General features: G+C 50.1%; 1 protein-coding gene across 1 annotated transcript in view; it reads right to left on the bottom strand.

The window, feature by feature from the left end:
* Positions 1 to 19,982, bottom strand: part of DNAH9 (dynein axonemal heavy chain 9) — a 332,476-nt gene that overhangs the window by 299,163 nt on the left and 13,331 nt on the right. The window contains exons 5-9 of the mRNA XM_042967844.1: positions 15,926 to 16,137; positions 14,123 to 14,356; positions 6,511 to 6,678; positions 4,955 to 5,071; positions 3,214 to 3,364 (exon numbers count right to left, since the gene is read on the bottom strand). Of these exons, the coding sequence (XP_042823778.1) occupies positions 3,214 to 3,364; positions 4,955 to 5,071; positions 6,511 to 6,678; positions 14,123 to 14,356; positions 15,926 to 16,137 (882 nt within the window). The remainder of the gene's footprint in view (positions 1 to 3,213; positions 3,365 to 4,954; positions 5,072 to 6,510; positions 6,679 to 14,122; positions 14,357 to 15,925; positions 16,138 to 19,982) is intronic.

The raw sequence follows: 19,982 nt of genomic DNA, 5'->3' as shown, positions 1-19,982 counted from the left end.
CCAAATGGGGTCTGAGGACAGGGGTGCCCAGCCCAGCGCTGCCCCTCACTGGCTTTCTGACTCCACACCTGGGACTTTCCACCTGCCTGCACATCAGCATCACCTGGGGGCTCTTAAAAAAATCCCGGGGCACCTGGGTGGCTCAGTGGGTTAAACATCTGACTCTTGATTTCAGCTCAGGTCATGATCTCACAGATCATGGGATCCAGCCCTGCTTGGGGCTCTGGGCTGACAGTGTGGAGCCTGCTTGGGATTCTCTCTCTCCACCTCCCCCTCTTTGCCCCCCCCTCCTGCTTTCTCTCTCTCTCTCTCTCTTAAATAAATAAATAAATAAACAAACAAACTTAAAAAAATTACTAATGCTTGGACCCTGACTCAGCCATTCTGACTTAATTGGTCTGGGTGGGGCCCAGTCATCTGTATTTTTAAAAGCTCTGGAGATGATTTCAATTGCACATTCAGGGTTGAAAACACTGCCTTAAACAGACAATAGAATCTCTTTGGGCCTCAGTTTTTTCATCTATAAAATGGGAATACTATCTTCTCTGCTTCATTTCCAGGGTTTCTGTGAAAATTCACTAAGATGATGAATGAGACAGGCCGTGTGGGTTGTGAATCACTTGCCCAGCGTCAGCACAGCCTGGATCCTCTTACTTTAGTCCAAACAGTGGGTTTCTTTGCTCACAATTACTTGTCAGGATTCAACAGTGATTAGATTTCATTTTTTAAGACAAATTTTTAAAACTTATTTTTTCAGTTTATTTAATTTGAGAAAGAGAGAGTGGGGAGAGGAGCAGAGAGAGAGAGGGACAGAGAGAATCCCAAGCAGGTTCCGCACTGTCAGTGCAGAGACCGACGTGGGGCTCAGACTCACGGATGTGAGGTCATGACCTGAGCTGAAACCAAGAGTTGGACACTTAACCGACTGAGCCACCCAGGTGCCCCTGGATTCCATTTCTTGAAAAAAATCTCAGTTGGAAGAGTTGGCAAGAACCAGCCACCACTTCTAACTAGCAAGTGTAGCTGAATAGTGGTCTCTTCCTTATTTTACCACAGACCCCACTGCTCCCTGATGTCGTACCCTCAGCCCTGATCTGTTACAGTCACATTCTGCCCGGCCTCCACAGCAGGGCAAAATGCTAAGATGACACCAATGACCCTAACCCTTGCATAATCCTCTCCTCTTCAGTGTGTGTGTGGAGGGGGTGGGGAACCAGATACGATTGAGAAATCACTCCAGTGATGACGCTATGTTAGATAGCAAAAGAGAGATGATCCTGGGTGGGCCTGACTTAATCAGGTGAGTCCTTTTAAAGCAGAACGTTTTCTCTGGTGGCTGGAAGGAGAAGTCAGGGATTCAGGAAGCCATACCTGGCCTGAAGATGGAGGCATGGGCGTGCCAGCAAGTCACTAAGTGGCCCCCCCAGCCCCCCCCCCCCCCAACAGCCAACGAGGAATTGCAGACCTCGGGGCTACAGTCACAAGGCACTGGATTCTCCCAATGAAATGAGCTCGAAAGCATATTCCCCCTACTCCCCGGGACCTCCTGATGAGAACTTGGCCCTGGTCAACGCTGTGATTTCAGCCCTGGGCCACTCTCAGTGGAGATCAAGGCACATCATGCTGGGCTCCGACCTACAGAACTTTAGAAACGTTTGTTTCTAAAGTTTATTTATTTTGAGAGAGAGAGAGAAAGGGAAAGCACACAAGCAGGGGAGGGGCAAAGAGACAGAGAGAGAGAAGGAGAGAAAAAATCCCAAGGAGGCTCCATGCTGTCAGTGTAGAGCCCAACGTGGGCCTCAAATTTATGAACCATGAGATCATGACCTGAGCAGAAACCAAGAGTCGGACACTCAATCAACTGAGCCACCCAGGCGCCCCTAAGAAGCAGTTCTTCATGACCTCCCTGGGAACTTGCAAACCTCTTTATATAGTGGTCCTACTACTCTGTTGCTTAAAAACCCTGGAAAATTTCCCGTTACCCAAAGAATGAACTCCAAATTCCTAAATATGGCACTCAAAGAAGGTGATAATGTTGCCCCAAACTCTGTGACTAACATAATCTCCCCATGTAACCTCGTTTGGCTGAAGCAGGTGCCACCCATCACCTTCCTCTCCTGTCTCTGCTTCAGAGGCCTTTGCCATTTCTCCCTGGCTGTCTATCCCCCAACCTTGCAGGGCTCAGCTCAAGGCCACCTACCCCACACACTCCCCTCAGACCTCCCGGCCATAAGCTGTCTTGTTTCGTTACCGTTCGCTGCGACTCAAGTTGAACATCGCCTGTGTTCTCTGCTCTGCATTACTGTTAAGCCTGTTCATGTCTGATGTGTTCCTTGAAGAACAACCCTTTAGTATTAATTACTTTATCCCTTACCCAGGCCTGCCTCTGTATACAGTGCCCACAGAGGTGCCCTGCATATAGTGAGGATTCAAGAAATGCTTGTAGAGCAGAACTGAACTTGTGTTTGACTTCAGAGCAGGTAAGACAGGGCATCTAAGAATTGCGGCAAAAATGGAGACGTCATGGGGCGCCTGGGAGGCTCAGTCGGTTAAGCGTCCGAGTTCGGCTCGGGTCATGATCTCCAGTCCGTGGGTTTGAGCCCCACGTCGGGCTCTGTGCTGACAGCTCGGAGCCTGGAGCCTGCTTCGGAATCTGTGCCTCCCTCTCTTTCTGCCCCTCCCCTGCTCATGCTCTTTCTCTCTCTCTTTCTCTCAAAAATAAATAAAGGTTAGAAAAAAATTTTTTTTCAAGAATGGAGACATCACACCTCGGCACGGACCCGCGCTTTGTCAGCCTCCTGCAGGGTCCCCCCTCCAGAAGCAGGGTTTGCTATGGTGTCAGAAGGGAGCAGAAACTTTCCCCAGGCATGTAGAAATCCTTTGTGGAACTAAGGTACGCTGGAGATTGATCAGTGTGGCAACACTGATCAAGGGTCAACTCACGCATGGTGCTAAGGTCTCAGCCAGAAGCAGTCGGGACTTCAGTGCTCTGGGTCGGCTGCCAGTCGCAGCCCCAGACACAGGGAAATGCGCGGGTCAGTGAATTCTACAATTACCCAAGGCGGCCTGAGATTTCAAGCAGGAAGACTGTGCTCTCTTTTCTGGGAGGATGTCATGGACCCACCGTGGCCATTTAACGGGCACAAGAGGGTTGAGCTGCACCCTTGCTGGTAACAGAACTCCCCCATTCAAATCCGCTCGCCACAAACCTACCAAGTTCCGCCTCCTCCTGGACGCGCTGACTGTAGATCACCCTCACGGTATCCAGGTCTTTGTGGAACATTCGGACGAACAGCAGGTACTTTTCAGATGCATCCTGCGCTATCAGCGGTCTTTCCAGAAGGTTCCCTGCTAGGTCTAGCAGCTGCAGAGGAGGCAGAGAGAGAAGAAGAAAAAGTCACAGATCCAACCTTTCTAAGGTTACAGCTTGTTTCCTGGCTATTTCTTTCAGATGTCTGCTGGCAGCAGAGGGTCAAAAACTGTTGAGTCAATGATTATAAATAGGTGGCTATTCATAGTCGCCCCTCCCTCCTTTGCTTCTAAAGGAGAAGGAGACCTGTCTGCTGAATTACCCACCAGACTCTCATGTGTTGAGAGACCCTGAGTAAAGGATTAAACAAAGAGAAAGCTAAAGATGTCAGAGAGCTGATCTTCATTAAAAAAAGAGAAATAAAACAGAAATAGAGATGAGGTAAAGAAGCTAACTGAGCTAGGGGTGCTTGGGTGGCTCAGTTGGCTAAGCATCTGACTCTTGATTTCGGCTCAGGTCACGATCTCACAGTTCATGAGTTCGAGCCCTGCATCCGGCTGTGTGCCGACGGCACAGAGCCTGCTTGGGAGTCTCTCTCTCCCTTGCTCTCTGCCCCTCCCCTGCTCCCTCTCTCTCCCAAAATAAATAAATAAACTAAAAAAAAAAACCCTACGTGGGCCAGGTGTTGGGGAGAATGTGGAAGGCTCAAATTTGAGGGTGGCAAGCAAGAAAAAAGTTTCAGAGAGAACTAATTCTGGAACTAATTTCCGGAATGAGTTCAAAGGCTTGGAGAGAGGAATCCTACAAGTGTTTCCCCATGAGTTATGGGGCCGCACTGTTTATGAAAGGTCATGTGTCTCTATGCTCGATGGCTAACGAAGGCTGGCATGCTGGATCACCCACTATCCCAGAATGGCACGGACTCACCCACCCAGGGCTTGAGCCTCTTCGACAACTGTCTCACTGGTCATCGAGGCTACCCAAGGACATTTTCAGCGCCTGGACACTCATCGACTTCTTGGAGAAGTCCATTCCACCTTTCACAGAAATCTCTCTCCTCCACAGAGCCCAAATTGGCCTCCTTATAACTGCCACCGGTCAGTCCTTGTTCTAATCTTCAAGTCTTTACAGAGTTGAAGTTCCTTTGCAGTTTAGAGAAGATCGGTCACGTGCCGTGAAGGCATCGTGCCTCACGACTCAGAAGTCTCAGTGTGCACCCACTGTCCACTTGTCCGGTGCCTTCTCCTCCCTATTCCTGCTCCAGCTGGCCCCTGATGGACTTCAGCAGCTGGTAGCTGAACCCTGCAACCACTTATGGGGGGGTTTGCTCCGGCTTGAATCAGCCCTGCGGCACTGGTTAATAGCCCAGGTTTTCAGGGGGGCGACCGCAAGTAGACTTCTTCACTCCTAATGGGCACACTCGGGATAAGGCCCAGAGAGAACATTCTAGAATAAACTCTTTTGGAAAGTATTTTCACATCGTCGTGTTTCTAGAAAAGCATTAATGATCAACCTGAGAGCCCTAGTTCTGCCCAGTCCCTTTGCCTAGTTCTCCCACAACACCATTCTAGAAGACCCACAGGAACAATTGACATCTGTGGGGACAAAACCATTGGAAGAGGGGCCTTGTCCCCCTCAGCTGACGGTGGGGACAGAATTGAGCACAGCGGTGGCTCCCACCTGTCCACCCCCCGCTGCACAAACCTTAAAGGCATGCTCCAAACCGGGGGCATCATCGAAGGCTTGAATGAAGATGGTCCCCAGCCCTCGGTCAAGATCTTCTACTCTCTGGCGAAATTCGGACACGTCATTTTCGAATTCCTATAGAGACATCACGTGGACGTAGGACGAACGTGAGCTCCTCAAGGCCAATCCCACTATGCTCTTTACTACCACCTATGTGCTTGAATTGGCTACACCCAGGACTTACTTTAAGTTTCTAAAATTCACCCTGGCATGGCTTTGTTTCTATCCATGCAGTGACCCTATTACTGCAGTATTGTTTTCCTGGATGCCACTTTCCTGGTAAATTGAGTCCGGTGTGAGCTTGGCTCCTTGTCACCCCCTTTCGGGGCCCCTCTCCCACCTTCTGAAGTCCCTTCTCTCACCCCCAGTGCTAGCTCATGTCACCCCAGAAGCCACCTCAGCGCCAACAGCCCCGGCAGTAAGGCTATTGTATCATTACCTCCTACTTTCCTTCCTGCCCCAAGTCAAAATCCTCCCAAATACTGTGTTTTGTCAGACGGCCCCAAGTGTGTTCTCTTTCTTAGAGCGTAGCCATTGTCAAAGAAACTTTTATTTGTGGAATCATTATTACCTGTTATTATCGCTTTCCAACACTGATGCATCGCCTTACAAAAAAGACAAAACCAGAACAGCATAGTGTTTTTCTACTTCCCAAACCCAAGCACATTAATACTAGTATGTTTCCTTGTGGGTAGGATTTGGTGTGTTTTCAGATTATCACTCTGTAGCAAACACACAGTATATATCCTGTTTTCTCATATGCCACCGCCCCCCCCCCTTTTTTTTTTCCACCTGAGACTCATGGAATTTTTAGAAAGTGATCCCTTCTGGGTTTGGCCAGCTAATCACCCAAGGTCTGGAGGTGCTCAGAGTAGATTTCTGCTCAATTTCTTTCTCCACTTCCCCTGGTATATTCTTGTGATTCCTTCTCCCTTAATTCAGCCCCTCCTAACAGGCATGCCATTCCCTGCTTCCGTCCTGACCCTTCTGCTTTTTTGTTTTGTTTTGTTTTGTTTTTCCTGCTGCAGGCTTGGACCCACGGGTCCAGAATCCTGGGCTACAGGTGACATGTGGGATCCTGGAAACTGCAACTCTGGCCCTTTCCTCTGCCTGAAGACTCCCTGGGGGACCAGGGTCAGCTCAGAACAACTCAGCCTCTGTTTCACTTCCCCCTCCCCAAGCCACTAATGAAATTCTGCCCGGGTGCGCCTGGCCTCCGCAGAGCTCGAAGCTGAAAGCTTTGCACACGGCCCCCCACCATCAACCCGTACACGTCTCAGCATCTCTGGAACCCTGGGTATCATCAGTCTGGAGCAGTCAGCCGTTAGAAAAGGCCTTTCCTGAACTTTCTCCTCACAAAGAGAATAACTGGGAGTGGTCTCTTAATACAACCACCGGAGCCCCGGGAACCAAAGGAAATACACAAGGAAAATGCAAGTAAACACCCAGACCCTACGGCCTCGAGGCATCTGAGAAAGAGAAAAAGCTTGTGAGTTAGCCTTTCCAAGCCTTACCGTGCTCTGGGGGTCCAAGCAGTCATAGGGGGCCTCTGTAAAGACCCTGTACATCTCTTGAAATTCGTCGTACATTTGCTGGACCTGCCGACTCAGGGCACTCCCTCTGATGCCACTAAACTCAAGCTTTCCCAGCGTGTGGAAATCCAGGGTTGTCTTCAGAAGATCCTATAGGGCCAGTTCACAAAATAGTTAAAATACTAAGAGCAGCAGGAGATAACGCTCAGATGAGTATGGGAAGGGCTAGAAATCATGGGGAGCGTGGGTGGTTGCTTAGGAAAATAGGAAGGCTGATGAGTATCGTAGCCTTATTATTAGATTGGCTTGGTATAAATAACTTGGCTAAACTCACAAAGCAAAGAGGAAGCACAGGTAAATAGAATTCACACAGACAAGAAAAAAGCCACATGTATATTTCAGCCTCTTTCCAGGTTCTCTAATAGATAACAAACTATAACAACATTATTTACGTGACTGGTGGGTTTACTTCTGGTTTGTTTTTTTTTTAATTTTTTTTTAGTGTTTTGTTTATTTTTGAGACAGAGAGAGACAGAGCATGAGCAGGGGAGGGGCCGAGAGAGAGCGAGACACGGAATCCAAAGCAGGCTCCAGGCTCCGAGCTGTCAGCACAGAGCCCCGACGCGGGGCTCGAACTCACAAACTGTGAGATCATGACCTGAGCCGAAGTCGGACGCTTAACTGACTGAGCCACCCAGGCGCCCCTGATTTTTTTTTTAAAAATCCATGTCGGGGTGCCTGGGTGGCTCCGCCAGCTGAGAGTCTGGCTCTTGGTTTCAGCTCAGGGCATGATCTCGCGGTTCATGAGTTCAAGCCTCGCATCCGGCTCTGCTGACAGGGCAGAGCCGGCTTGGGATTCTCTCTCTCCCTCTGCTCCTGCCCACCTCTCTCTCTCTCTCTCTCTCTCGCTCGCTCTCTCTCAATAAATAAATAAACTTCAAAAAAATAAAAATCCATTTCAAGGGAAACACGTTATCTGGCTCCAGAAGCACAGCTATCTTAAGGGATATTGACAGAAAACAGATCCTTCAAAAGGTCTCAAGGACAAGCCAAGAGGGAGACACCGATATTCTCAGCAACCACTCCTGCGAGAGAAGGAATCTGCCATGTGGTTGGCTGGGCGACAGTGAGCAAGTTACTGGGCGTCTCTGTTGGGTTTCTTCATCTGCAACAGGATAATAATGGCGGGAGTGAAAGCAGTCCGGGTTGGCTTAGGGTTTAGGCCAGTGCTTGGCACACGGCAAGTACACAGTACGGGCGTCTTGCTGTCACTGTTGTCGTTGATACGGCAGTGCCCCAGCTGTGCTCAGAATTAAGTGACAGGTGGACAGCGCACAGCCTCGGGGAGGAGCCCCTCCCAAGTCCACAGAAGCCGCTTCATCGGACGGGAGCCTTCAGAAGACACTACTGTGACAGATTGTGTTTTTCCCTCGCACACGCTCATCTGAAGTCACAGAACCTGCAAACCCAGCCTTTCTTCCAATCTAGGCGAGGACCTCTTCCAACAGGAAAGAGGAGGGTAACTCTGACCTTTGGGTGCTTCTGGCAAATGCTGGGAGGGGGTCCTCCACCCTAAGGGAGATTGGAGGGCAGGTAGAGGGAACACCGTGTCACTACGCAGAAAACCTAGTGGGTCCTGAGTCCACTCCGGGAAATCCCCACTGCCAATGGCCACTGCCATCAGGCTGGCGAGAGGCTGCTCGACTCCCTTCCCTTCCTGGGACGCCATGTCCAACGGCAGTGACAGAGCCACCGGGAAGTGGTGAGACGGGACTGGTTTGCCCCACGTTGCCAGGAGGGCACCTGGCAGCCTGGGGCAGCCCATCTAACCCCCCCTCCACCCCCGTTTTGCTTGCTATGCTCAGGCATGGCTGTTGGCGAGCAGCTCAAGTCCGGGAGGAGAGAAGAGGAAAGAACCAGCTGAGGAAAGGAAGACGTCACCCAGACCAGGGGGTCTTGCCTCTACTGGTGGGAAATGGGGCAGTCTTTACTTAAAAACACGTTTCAATTTTATATATCCGCAGGAGAACAGAAAAGAATCTGATTTAAATGAAATTGACTTAGATCGCAATTCATGTCCATTCAACAAGTTGTGCTTAGCTGTGATCAGTCAAGTGGGGGAAAACGTACGTGTGCTGTGGAATGTCACCTGGGTACCCATCTTTCGTAATCCCGTGGAAGTCAGTTTCAAGTTTTGGGAAGATGCTCTGGATCCATGTTAAAAGACAGACGGATCTGGGTATGTTTGGTTACATCGGAAAACCAGATGGTCATTTAGTTGTACTGTTTTGTTCTCAAGAATACTTGAAGCATGGTCTTGGGTCCCAGAGGTACCACTGTACCTTCAGCCCCTGGAAGGGTCCTAGACGCTGAAGGAATTCAAGGCAGAAATGTGCCTTTAAACGTTCGTGCCTTTAAATGTGCGTTTAAAAGGGCCTTGGTCAAATACGAGGCAGAACCTAGCCTGGTCCTACTGTGAGGGCAGAAATAAGGCAGATGAGTGAACAGGGCAAAAGTAGTAGTTTTGGTCTCAACTCGTGGGCTGAACGTATAAAATGACTTGCACTTGGCCATTTTGGCAATTCCACATGGTTCCACTTCATAAAACAGAACCGTCTAATACCCAGAAATACCCGACTATAGAATGGAATGCCAAGAGAGATAGTGAGCTCCCCATCACGGCATAGATTTTAGTAGAGGTTTGAGATCAGGGGCACTGTAGAGACGATTCCTGAATCGGGTGGAAAATCGTCTCCCAACTGTGGAAACTGATTCATCCTAACGATGGTTTCCACGTCGTTGATTCTCAAAATATTTGAATGCAAGTCCTTTTCGTTATTGAGAAGTCCTCATGAAACAGATAAAAGGCAGTTAAAACCAAAATGAGGCTTAAATAATATTTTCAGCATATCCATTTTTATTCATCCCACCAGTACACACAGGAAATTCACTCTGCTCTGTACTGGCTGAAAACGTCGACCTCAGGAGCACAGGCATCATGGAAAGAGCTGAGGATCCAGGACCCCAAGTCCCTGGGTCCACACAACCCGGCTGCCACTCCCTACCCACGCGGCTTAAAGCAAGACCCTAATTAAACCTCACTCTCCTAACCTGCAAAAGGGTTGGCTAACACCTGATTTGCCGTGGGGTTACCGAGTGTTCCACGGGAAGTGCTTTGGAGTGACTTCCATCCACAGAAGCCGCTGTCGTTAATTACCATCTCGCTGATGTCATTAGATCGGGTTGGTGGGTAAGAGATGTCTAACGGCGGATGGACCGCTGCTCCCTCCCAGCCGGATCCCAAAAAGACCATGGGGTCCCCGGCAACCGACTGGCAGATTGGGTCCTATTCTTTGGAGCAACGGGGCAACCTCTAATGGGGTGCCGGGGGAGAGCTCCGTTTGTGCCCTGGCCCCGCGAGGCATGGCGACAAAGTCGGGGATCGTGGCTATCCCCACGCACACAAGCCTGTCCTCCACCAAGAGGGGACACCACCCATCTGCAAGGAAATGTCTTCAGAATTCATTAAGAGAGAGCACAAAGCAGGCGTTCGGAGAAGGTCGTGGGGAAAAAGACTGTTTTCTTTACCTTTCGAATGGTGGCCGACGTTACGCGGCTAATGGTCTCCTGCGTGGCCACATGCCCAGGCCAGGCTGAGAGGGAAGCCGCCCCAATTAGACCCCAGTGAAGGAGGCAGCAGCCCGGCCACCGATGGGGGAAGGAGGGAAGGGAATGCAGTGCATATTAGGTCAGCTGATTACCTCTCTCCCCGCTAATCACCTCGCAGAAAGCCTCAGCAGGAAATCATTTTGTCTCCAAGTGAATCCCAGCTTTGCAGCAATTTTATAATGAAAGAAATGAGGGTTCTCTCCAAGCTGCTCAGGGCATTGTTTGTAGGGAAGAGGCTGCAGGCAGAGACAGAACGGAAGGTGGCGGGTGGGGGCGGGGGTGGTCTGCATCATCTACTGACTAGGGCACAAAATGAGCTCAGTGTGGGGTGTGTGTGTGTGTGTGTGTGTGTGTGTGTGTGTGTGTGCACGTGGCGTGGGTGTGTGCAGCGTGCATTCACGTGGTGGGGGGCACGCGCGTGCGCACTGGTAAGGCAAGCAGGAAGGCAGGGTGAGGGGATCAGGAGGCAGCTGAACCCCTCTTCTTCCCTTTGACTTTTGACTGTTGGAGTTGCAAAGATTTTATGTACTTTTGGGAGTTCCTTAGTGAGTCATAAAGTCAAATAAATAAGGCCCCCTCGTGGACGGGGGGGAGGGATATAATTTTACCCAAATGACTTATTTTGGAAAAAAAAAAAAAGGCCTAGGAACCAGGTGGTAGAAATAGGGTCTAAAAAGGCAGAGTTGGGTGTCTGAGGGCAGAAGGAAAACACAAAACCCTGGGGAATAGGGGGGCAGGACAGAGGGATAGGACCTTGAGATCTCCCCCCAGGAGATTCACAACTTTGGTGGAAAGACAAGACGCCCCTGGCTACAAATTGCAGCCAAACCTCCCGGAGCCGTGTGAACCCTGGGCAAGTGAATTTGTGCGTTGCCCTCAACGCACCTAGGCTCCTGCTGAATGTAGGCTGCGGGCCAGAGAAGGATTCAGGCTCTAGAAACAGGTTTGTTCTTCATTTTCCTCTTCTTCCTTTCGTTCCCCCAGGCTCGGCTCTATCCGAGATGAGCTGTATCCTGGCTGTGATGGGGAGGCGGGGGAAGGCGCGGTGCCCTACGAACCCAATCACTCTGCCTGCTGAGCGGTGCTCGGCACACGGCACACACAGGCTCCTGCCCGGCAGCCCCCTCCTCGCCCTGCCCCCATTTTTTGCTCCAGCAGGAGCCCAGAGGGAAGAGTCCATCTGCACAAGGAGACTTTCTTGTGCAAAAGGCGAGGGAGGGAAAGCCATACAAATCAGAGGGGAAAAGAAATCCAAGGGAACGACGGAGATGAAAAACAGGCCCTTTTACAACATAACCCTGGACGTGAGCGTGCCGAAGAGTAAAGGTATTGGTGTCATTTTTTTAACTTGGCTGCGTGCGTTTATTAATGGCAGACACCCACATCTCGGCAGCTGCATTATTAGAACGGCAAGATGAATAAGGCGAGGTTCATGCTAATTCTTGCTGGAGAGAAGCAGATTAATCCCATTTCAAACAGGCATTGATCACAGAGATACACGGAATGTTAACTAAAGGGCCACATGAAATATGCTCCCGGAAGATCAATAACTCCGTGTCCTCTGTGCTGAGACGGGTAGGGGGGCGACAGGGGAGCCGGAGGGCACAGGGAGGAGTGAGAGCCAACATTTGGGAGATGAAACCGGGAGGAGGGGAGCAAACACTGGCCTGGGGGAAGGGGGGGCAGCCACAGGATTGGGAAGATCACGGAAATGTAGGGCGAACAATGAGGTGAGGAAAACAGAAAAGGGAGGGAGAAAGAGAGAAAGAGCAAGAAAGAGAAAAGGAAGGAAGGATGGGAAAGAGAAAGAAGACAGAGGAAAGAAGGAAAAGAGAAAGGGAAAGAGAAAGAATGGGGAAGGAAGAAGGGAAAGAGAAAGAAAAGAAGAAGAAAGGGAAGGATGGGAAAGAGAGAAGAAAGGAAGAAAGGGAAAGAGAAAGAAAGAAAAAAGAAGGAAGGGAATGAGAAAGAGAAAAAGGAAGGAAGGGAAAGAGAGAAAGAAAGATGACAAAAGAGGAGGGGAAGGGGACAGGTAGAAAGGGGAGGAAGAGGCAAGGCAGCAGAGAAAAGAAATGCTGGGGTCTGAGGTAAGGGCTGAGAAGTAAACCATCTCGAAGGACAGGAAACTCGAGAGAGGGAGCCACAGAAAGGCCGAGAACGGTGACATTCAAGCCATCCCCTAATTAAATTGGGGCAACTGCTTTTTATGCCTCCGTGCCCTTGATTCGGAGGGAAAGAGCAGCTGTGAGCACTCTCGTGAGGGTAATGACTCCGGGGAGATGGGTGGCCATCAGTGCTTGTATTTACTGAATACACCCCGCAGATTAGCCGCCCTCATGTTAGAATAGCTGTCTATATGCAAAGTCACATCATGAGCATGTGTGCACAGGGCCGAGGCCCCGCCCCGCAGTCGCTCTGACTGCAGAGGCAGGTTGGTGACTGTCTGTCACCTGGGCTCAAGCAGGGACGGGGTTAGAGACTAGAGGGAGAGCTCCAGAGGCTGCGGGAGGAGGAGGCATTTGGGATAAAGCTAATGTCGATTATTTGCAGTCTCCGCGATCGGGTGAAGCATTTAGGATGCGCCTTTCGCGAGATCTGGCTTCTGGTTTTCTCACGTATACGTTTTCTCTGTCTCTGTGGCCTTCCCCTTCTTTCCCTGGAGAATTCCCACTCCAGTTTCAAAATGTATTTCCTCGTGTGCTGCCCGCTTTCTCAGAGTCCCCTCTGGGTTAGGGAGCCCTTCTTTCCTGCTCCCAGGAACACCCCGATTTCGCTTCTATCGTGGCATTTAATACACCTCAACGACATTCCCAGATTCTGTTGTCTTTCTGTCCTTGGATCTCATCCATCAGTCTGTCTACCTTCTCCTGAGCTATGGCTACTGGTCCACAGGCTTCTTGTAGACAAAGCCATCTTTCCAGTCACCATGGTATCCCCAGTTCGCAGCTCGGTGCCTGGTGCATGGCGGGGCTGGGACAATGCTTCTTGAATTGGAATGCATGGATTCAATCCCATACTGTCTTGTCCTCATTATCCTACACACCGTAGGGTGCCACTACAAACTGTGCCATTATCCTACAAACTGTAGGGTGCACCTCTTCCCAACTGATCCCCCCCACCCCACCCCACCTCTGCATTCTCAGATCTGTGCGGATCATAGATGGAAACATGATTCTGACTCCCTCTCGGTCCCCTTGGTCATTGTCCTAATCCTGACCCTGAATTTCTCAAATAAGTCCGTATTTCATTTGATGACGTCCATTGCAAAGTTCAGTCAGCAAATATCGAGCCATCAAGTGTGAAAACACCTGCTAACCACATTAAATTCTGAGGAATAAAAACCATCAAAAGCAAAAGTCTCCTGTCTTCTCACCCTGGCCCTTAAACTAACATTCACATGAACTTTTAAATCATTGCTGGGGGAGGGGGGTGTGGGGGGAGGGAGGGGGTGGAGCCACAACTTTGAGCCAAAAGTCCTACGTCTTTTGCACAGGGATTCGCTAGTCTTATGATTCTGGCAGCCACCTTGAGGGTGGGAGCATGGAAAAGGAGAAGTTCAAAGGAGTGGATTTGTTGAGCATGGCTAACTGCATCTAGATCAGTTCAGTTGCATTTCGCCCGTGGAATTTCTAGCAAGAATTTATTTGAAACAAAGTTTGAAGATTATGGGTAATTTGAAAACCAACTCAATTGGTTGGCCTTTCCCCCAAACGAGTCTATGATCAGAGTTGCCTCCACTGCGACCAGAACCACCATCACATGAAAATATCAAACAAGATATTTATTGACTCTTATTATGGGTTCTTCCAACCAATGGAGGATTGGCCACCGTGCTGCTTTGGTCCTTTTCCTACTCTGATTTCGGATCCCTGGATGGCTCACCCCTGTATGGAGCTGGGAGCCTGATGTGAACAAGGACACTCACCTGCACCAGGAGCAGTCTCCCCAGGAAGCCATCCAGTCGCACAAAGACCAAGGAAGACTGGAAATCCCACTCCTTGACTTCCTGGTTCTCTTTGAAGTAAGTATGGAGATTCTCTCTTCTGTCCTGAAACATCTGCTTGAAGAAGTTCAAGGTGTCCATGACCACTTGCAGTTTTCTCTGACTTTCTTCCACCTCACTTCTCAGGAGGCCTTCTGGGTTGAGATAATTAGAAGCCTGGAACGCAAACAGATGGTTGTCACGGAGCCTGCACACGGTGCAGGACACCCTACGGTGTTTGTCCATGTCCCAACTCTGATCTCAATAACCGCCCGCCATACTTTCCAGAAGCATGCTGTAGGAAACCTCTGACCCCATCCTCCGTTCTACCAGTGGACTGGGGCCTGGGCTCAAGCCAAACCATCCACGATTGGCTCAGGGACAGACGGGTGCGTAAAGGAGCCATGGCAAACTTCTGTTGGGCCAGCTTGGGCTGGGAAAGGTGCTCTTTCCTGGGGGATTCTCTCGTGACTAGTTGGCTTTCTATAGTAAAGTAATTCAAAAGCAAGAATTCTTTGAACCATAAGTATTCCCCTGTCTCTAAGAGCCTCGATCCTGTACAGCTGTGATGCTTAAGCTGTATGACAGCCGCCTTCGCCACCACAGGGCGTGTCAAAGGTACCCTCGTCCTGGTGATGTTATCTTAGCCTTCCTGTCGGCCAGGGCTGGAGCCAGCCTTATCTTGGGCCTTTGAAGTACACAAACCAGTAAGTCATGCTAGTTGTTCTGTTGAGGCTGGTTTGGATTGGGCTTTCTTATACTTTCAACCGGAAAAGTCTTACAAAAATGCTGTGATGGAAGGGTGCTGACCTGGGAGCCAAACAACTGACTTCTGGTCCTGGATTGGGGGACCTTTGGCGACTCAGTTGACCTCCTCGAGCCTTAGCTCACATCTTTAAATATTAATAAGAAATTAATAAGGCTCTCCCTGCCCATCTCACAGGGTCCATCCAAAAATGGCTGAGGTCTTGGATGTCACAGCACTGGTAGGCAGCAACGTTCTCCGTAGATGTTAGTTGTTACGAGTTACTCTTTATATATGTTCATTAGAGGTAAAAGAAGCCAATTTGGGAGACAGATCCCCGAAGCCTCATTAAGGCCCCTTGTTCTGTTGACACACAGACTCCTGAGGTTTATGCTGTGCTGGCTGGTGTTCCAAGAGGCCCCGAGGAGGAGTATGGACTATGTGGTCCAAGAAGCTGTTTCTTTGTAGCTCACAGGCCCTGAGTTCATAGCACGTGCAGGGCATGAGCATGTGGGATGTGGCCATCTGGCCGCCCTTTGAGACAGGTCCTCTGCTTTTTCCCATTGCACAGTGGGGAATGTGAGGCACAGAGCAGATACGTCACTTGCCCAGGCACACACGGCTAACCAGTGGTGACTCAGAATTAGGCACAAGGACGCCTGGCTCTCGGGGCAGCATTCTTAAGTGTTGGGCTTCCCTGTTGACCCTGGGCACTGATCATTAAGGAGGTCAAGACTCACCACACCCACCCTGTGCCTGACCCCGGGACTTGGGCAGAGGGGAAAGGAAGACCGGTCCTCCCAAGGATTCTAGCACTACTGAGAACACCTTTGGGAGTTACTGGCGGTGACAGTAACACAATTTAAGTGTGAGACTCCTCCGGACTTGAATGATTTCCCTGCCCTGAAGGAAACGCACCCTCTCCTCTTCCCTGTGACCCGGTGCCAGCCAGCCCCTGGCGGGGGTGGGGGGGGAGGTTGTCAGGAGCCCCGACGGCTAACCTGCTGGATGAGGAGATTGCAGATTTCCTGGAGCAGCACCGTGAGCCGCCCTGGGGAGCGGTAGGACCCGCACGTGGCCCAGATCAGACACACCACGTGGAGCAGAGGCCGTAGCCGTGGTTTCACCTCCGGAAACTCCAGGCTCTCGAGGATCTCCAGGTGGCGGGAGAGTGGCATCAGGTGTGTCCGGATGTCCTGCGCCTCTGTCAGAGCTGGAAGGGATTGGAGATGGTCACCTTCCCCGCTTGGGGCTCATGCCTACCGAGTGGAGCCCTGGTGCCTGGGACGGAAGCTTCCGGGGAGCGGTGGCTGCCATTTCTGCTTAAACTAGGAGGAGAGCAGAGGAAGCTGGTCCCCGAGAACTTTCTAGCTCTTTTTTTTTAATTTTTATTTTTTAATTTATTTTGAGAGAGGGATAGAGCACAAGTGGGGGAGGGGCAGAGAGATGGCGGGGGTGGGGCGGGGAGACAGAGACAGAGAATCCCAAGCAGGCTCCGTGCTGTCAGCGCAGAGCCCGACGCGGGGCTCGATCTCACGAACCATAAGATCATGACCTGAGCCGAAATCAAGAGTCGGATCCTTAACTGACTTGAGCCACCCAGGCATCCCAAACTTTCCAGCTCTTTTGAGGAAACACTGAGACCTGGAGAGCTCTGGACAGCTGAAATAATGGTCTGAGGAGTCTCTCTTACAAAAGTCCCGTATCTGGACACCTCCCTGGCTCTGCTGGCCCCAGTCCGGTGCCCTGTGTGGAGAAGATACTTTGCTGCTGGCCAACGCCATACAAAGTAGATGATCGGAAGGACAAGTTTTAGAGTCAGAAAGATCTGCCTCCAAATGCCGACCCAGACGCTTCCCTGATGTGTGACCTTGGGCACGGCGAGTCGCTCTAACCTCAGAAAGAGGCGGAACAGGAGCTAATTTAAAGAATTCTTGCGAAGGTCTGTAGGCAGCACAAGGGGAGTGTCCCAGGAAAGGTGACGTCCCTGATAAACATTTTGCTAATCAAGTATCTCACTGAGCCCGTACCGAGGGGGAGGCAGGTGGGGAGAGAGAAATAACACAGACTGATGATGGCGGGGTTCTGCTGGATCTCAAAGCCAGGAAAATCTCCCCACCACTTCCTTTGACCACAGCCAAGGAAAGATAGGTGCCTTTCACTAGTCACCTTGTGGTGATGGAGAGAGGGGAAAGTAAGAAACCCAGTGGGTGGGGGACTAACTGCATATCACCACAGAGGCAGTGAAGAAGCCCACTGAGCAAAGTATCCCGGGATGGGCCATTTATAAAGTTCTTTCCTGGGCAGATAATCAGGCGCTATGATGGGTGATCATGGCCTTTGTTATCTTACAGGCTCTGCACTCATTCATCCTAAAGGAAACCCAAAATGTACCTGTTTAGTGAAGGTTCCGTGTGCCAGGCACTGATCCATTCACTAGACGTATCCCATCTCATAGCAGACCCCGGGCAGGAGCTTCGTTACTCTCCCATCACGAGTGAAGAAATTAAGACCTGCCCACCATGCCTAGGGTCTTCTTCCCACGGTTATAGCGGAACAAAAGCAAGATCACCCCAGGTTTGTGGGTCTGAACCCTGGCTTGATGGCCGCGGGGCTCACCCCGCCAGGAGTTTGCAATGCGTGTACGTTTGCACTTTATATCTCCAACGGGAAGTCGTGTGTGCGTCGAATGGTTGAAAGTCAAATATCACAGTAAGTTGATGGGAGGGGTTGGTGAGAACATCAAAACCGCCGTGTGGGGGTGGGGGAGACGCAGCTCCAGCAGCCATGCTAATGGGCACATGCCCTAGTGTTCAGACACATGGGGAGGAAGGAGGCTGAGGACATCGGGCCAGAGAAGCTTTCTCTTTACGATACCTTCCCCCCACCCCCCCCAAAAAAAGCAAACCTTTCTTTAATCACATAAATAGGCATTCCCCTGATTTTTAAGAGCACGGTATTTGAGGGTTGGCTCGTCCAGTCCAGGGCGTGGTCACAACTTAGCTCACAAGGCAGATGAAGAAAGAAATGAACAAAGGTGGGTGAAACAGAAGCAGCTCAGTCATAACAGGCTCTTCTGGGACCAAAGCCTTTGTTACGTGTAGCACTTGCCAATTTCCATGGCATAGATACCGCTGACATTCCCACCATGTCGGATTTCAAGCTACCAGCTCGACTTTTCTGAGTGTTGGGAGGGGGGATTGAAAAGAGTTGCAGACAGCAGGTTCTCAAGAACCTGATGGCCAGTCCCCATTGGCTCCAGCCCACCTCTGGCCACTGACCTGCACACATTGCCACCAACAAAGAGCCGGACTGGTGACCAGGCTGTACTATGCCAATCCTGCCCCTGGTGGCCAGAGACTAGAATGCTCCTGCAGGGACCTGTTGGCTTCCTTTTTTCCCAAGGTTTCCTTCCACTGCTGACAATCTTGTTCCACACTGTTTCTCCACTCCTTTAACTCCCCTCTTTGCATCGTTTTCCAATTTGCGCCCACTGATCCAGGAATGTTTCTTTTCCTCTCCTTCTCTTCAGTCCATCAGTGAGCCCAAGAACTACCCTGCTCATGACTAAGACGACTAACATTCATAGTGGGTCTCTTTAGGTTCAAGAAAGACAGATGCTCTTTGGGGTGCCTGGGTGGCTCAGTCAGTTAAGCGTCCAACTTCAGCTCAGGTTGTGATCTCGCGGTCTGTGAGTTCGAGCCCCGCGTCGGGCTCTGTGCTGACAGCTCAGAGCCTGGAGCCTGCTTCAGATTCTGTGTCTCCCTCTCCCTCTCTCTCTCTGCCCCTCTCCCACTCGCTCTGTCTCTCTGTCAAAAATAAATAAAAACATCTTAAAAATTAAAAAAAAAAGAAAGATGCTCTGAAATTAAATCGGAAATGGGAAAACTAATTGCCAGCCTCCAAAATCTTTTAAAAAATTTTTTAAAGATTTTATTTTTAAGTAACCTCTACACCCAATGTGAGGCTGGAGCTCACGACCCCCAGATCTAGTCACGCGCTCTACCGACGGGGCCAGCCAGGCGCCCCTCTAAAATCTTTTTATTCTCAGAAGACCCCATCAAAATTTCTGACCAAGTCTTTGCCTAACTCCTATAATCAAAATTCCTTTTCTTGCATCATCAGAATTGAGTTACATATGTTTCAAGGATTTCTAATTTTGCTGTCGTGTTTATCCGTGATCATGATGACGGTATTGTTTTTTTCTCCTTTCTTCTCATTGCCAGCATTTACTCGACTGCAAAGAGCTTTCTGAAGCCCACCCGGGAAACCAAATCTTTTATAACTATTAATCAAGCAGAATGATTATAGTCTATTAATCTATTAATGTGAAAAATATATTTGGGGCTCTAAATAACGGACTCGTAAATATACTTTTAGCGCGTGTCATTTTATTTCAGGGCCCCGAACGTCAGTCATTTGCAGGTCTCCTTTATGGTAGCTGTCGTGCCTGCATACAACCTGTAATATTCCTTACTGAGTGCTTTTCTCAAAGTTGATGCACATTTTAACCTGAATAAAATATTAGACGAAAACTTTGAATCACTACCACAAACAGAAAACTGGCATCACTTGCCAAAAGCAGTTGCCCTTTGACACACTTAAATTTTTTTTCGGGGCGCCTGGGTGGCGCAGTCGGTTAAGCGTCCGACTTCAGCTCAGGTCACGATCTCACGGTCCGTGAGTTCGAGCCCCGCGTCGGGCTCTGGGCTGATGGCTCAGAGCCTGGAGCCTGCTTCCGATTCTGTGTCTCCCTCTCTCTCTGCCCCTCCCCCATTCATGCTCTGTCTCTCTCTGTCTCAAAAATAAATAAACGTTAAAAAAATTAAAAAAAAATTTTTTTTTCATGTTTTTATTTTTGAAGGAGAGAGAGAGAGACAGAGCATGAGCAAGGGAGGAACAGAGAGAGAGGGAGACACAGAATCCGAAGCAGGATCCAGGCTCTAAGATGTCAGTTCATAGCCTGACGTGGGGCTCGAACTCATGAGATCATGACCTGAGCGGAAGTCGGACGCTTCACCGACTGAGCCACCCAGCGGCCCCAACCGTTTAACACGC

Source organism: Panthera tigris, chromosome E1, assembly GCF_018350195.1.
Source record: "Panthera tigris isolate Pti1 chromosome E1, P.tigris_Pti1_mat1.1, whole genome shotgun sequence".
Taxonomy (NCBI): Eukaryota; Metazoa; Chordata; class Mammalia; order Carnivora; family Felidae; genus Panthera; species Panthera tigris.
This window is presented reverse-complemented; position numbering and strand designations above follow the sequence as displayed.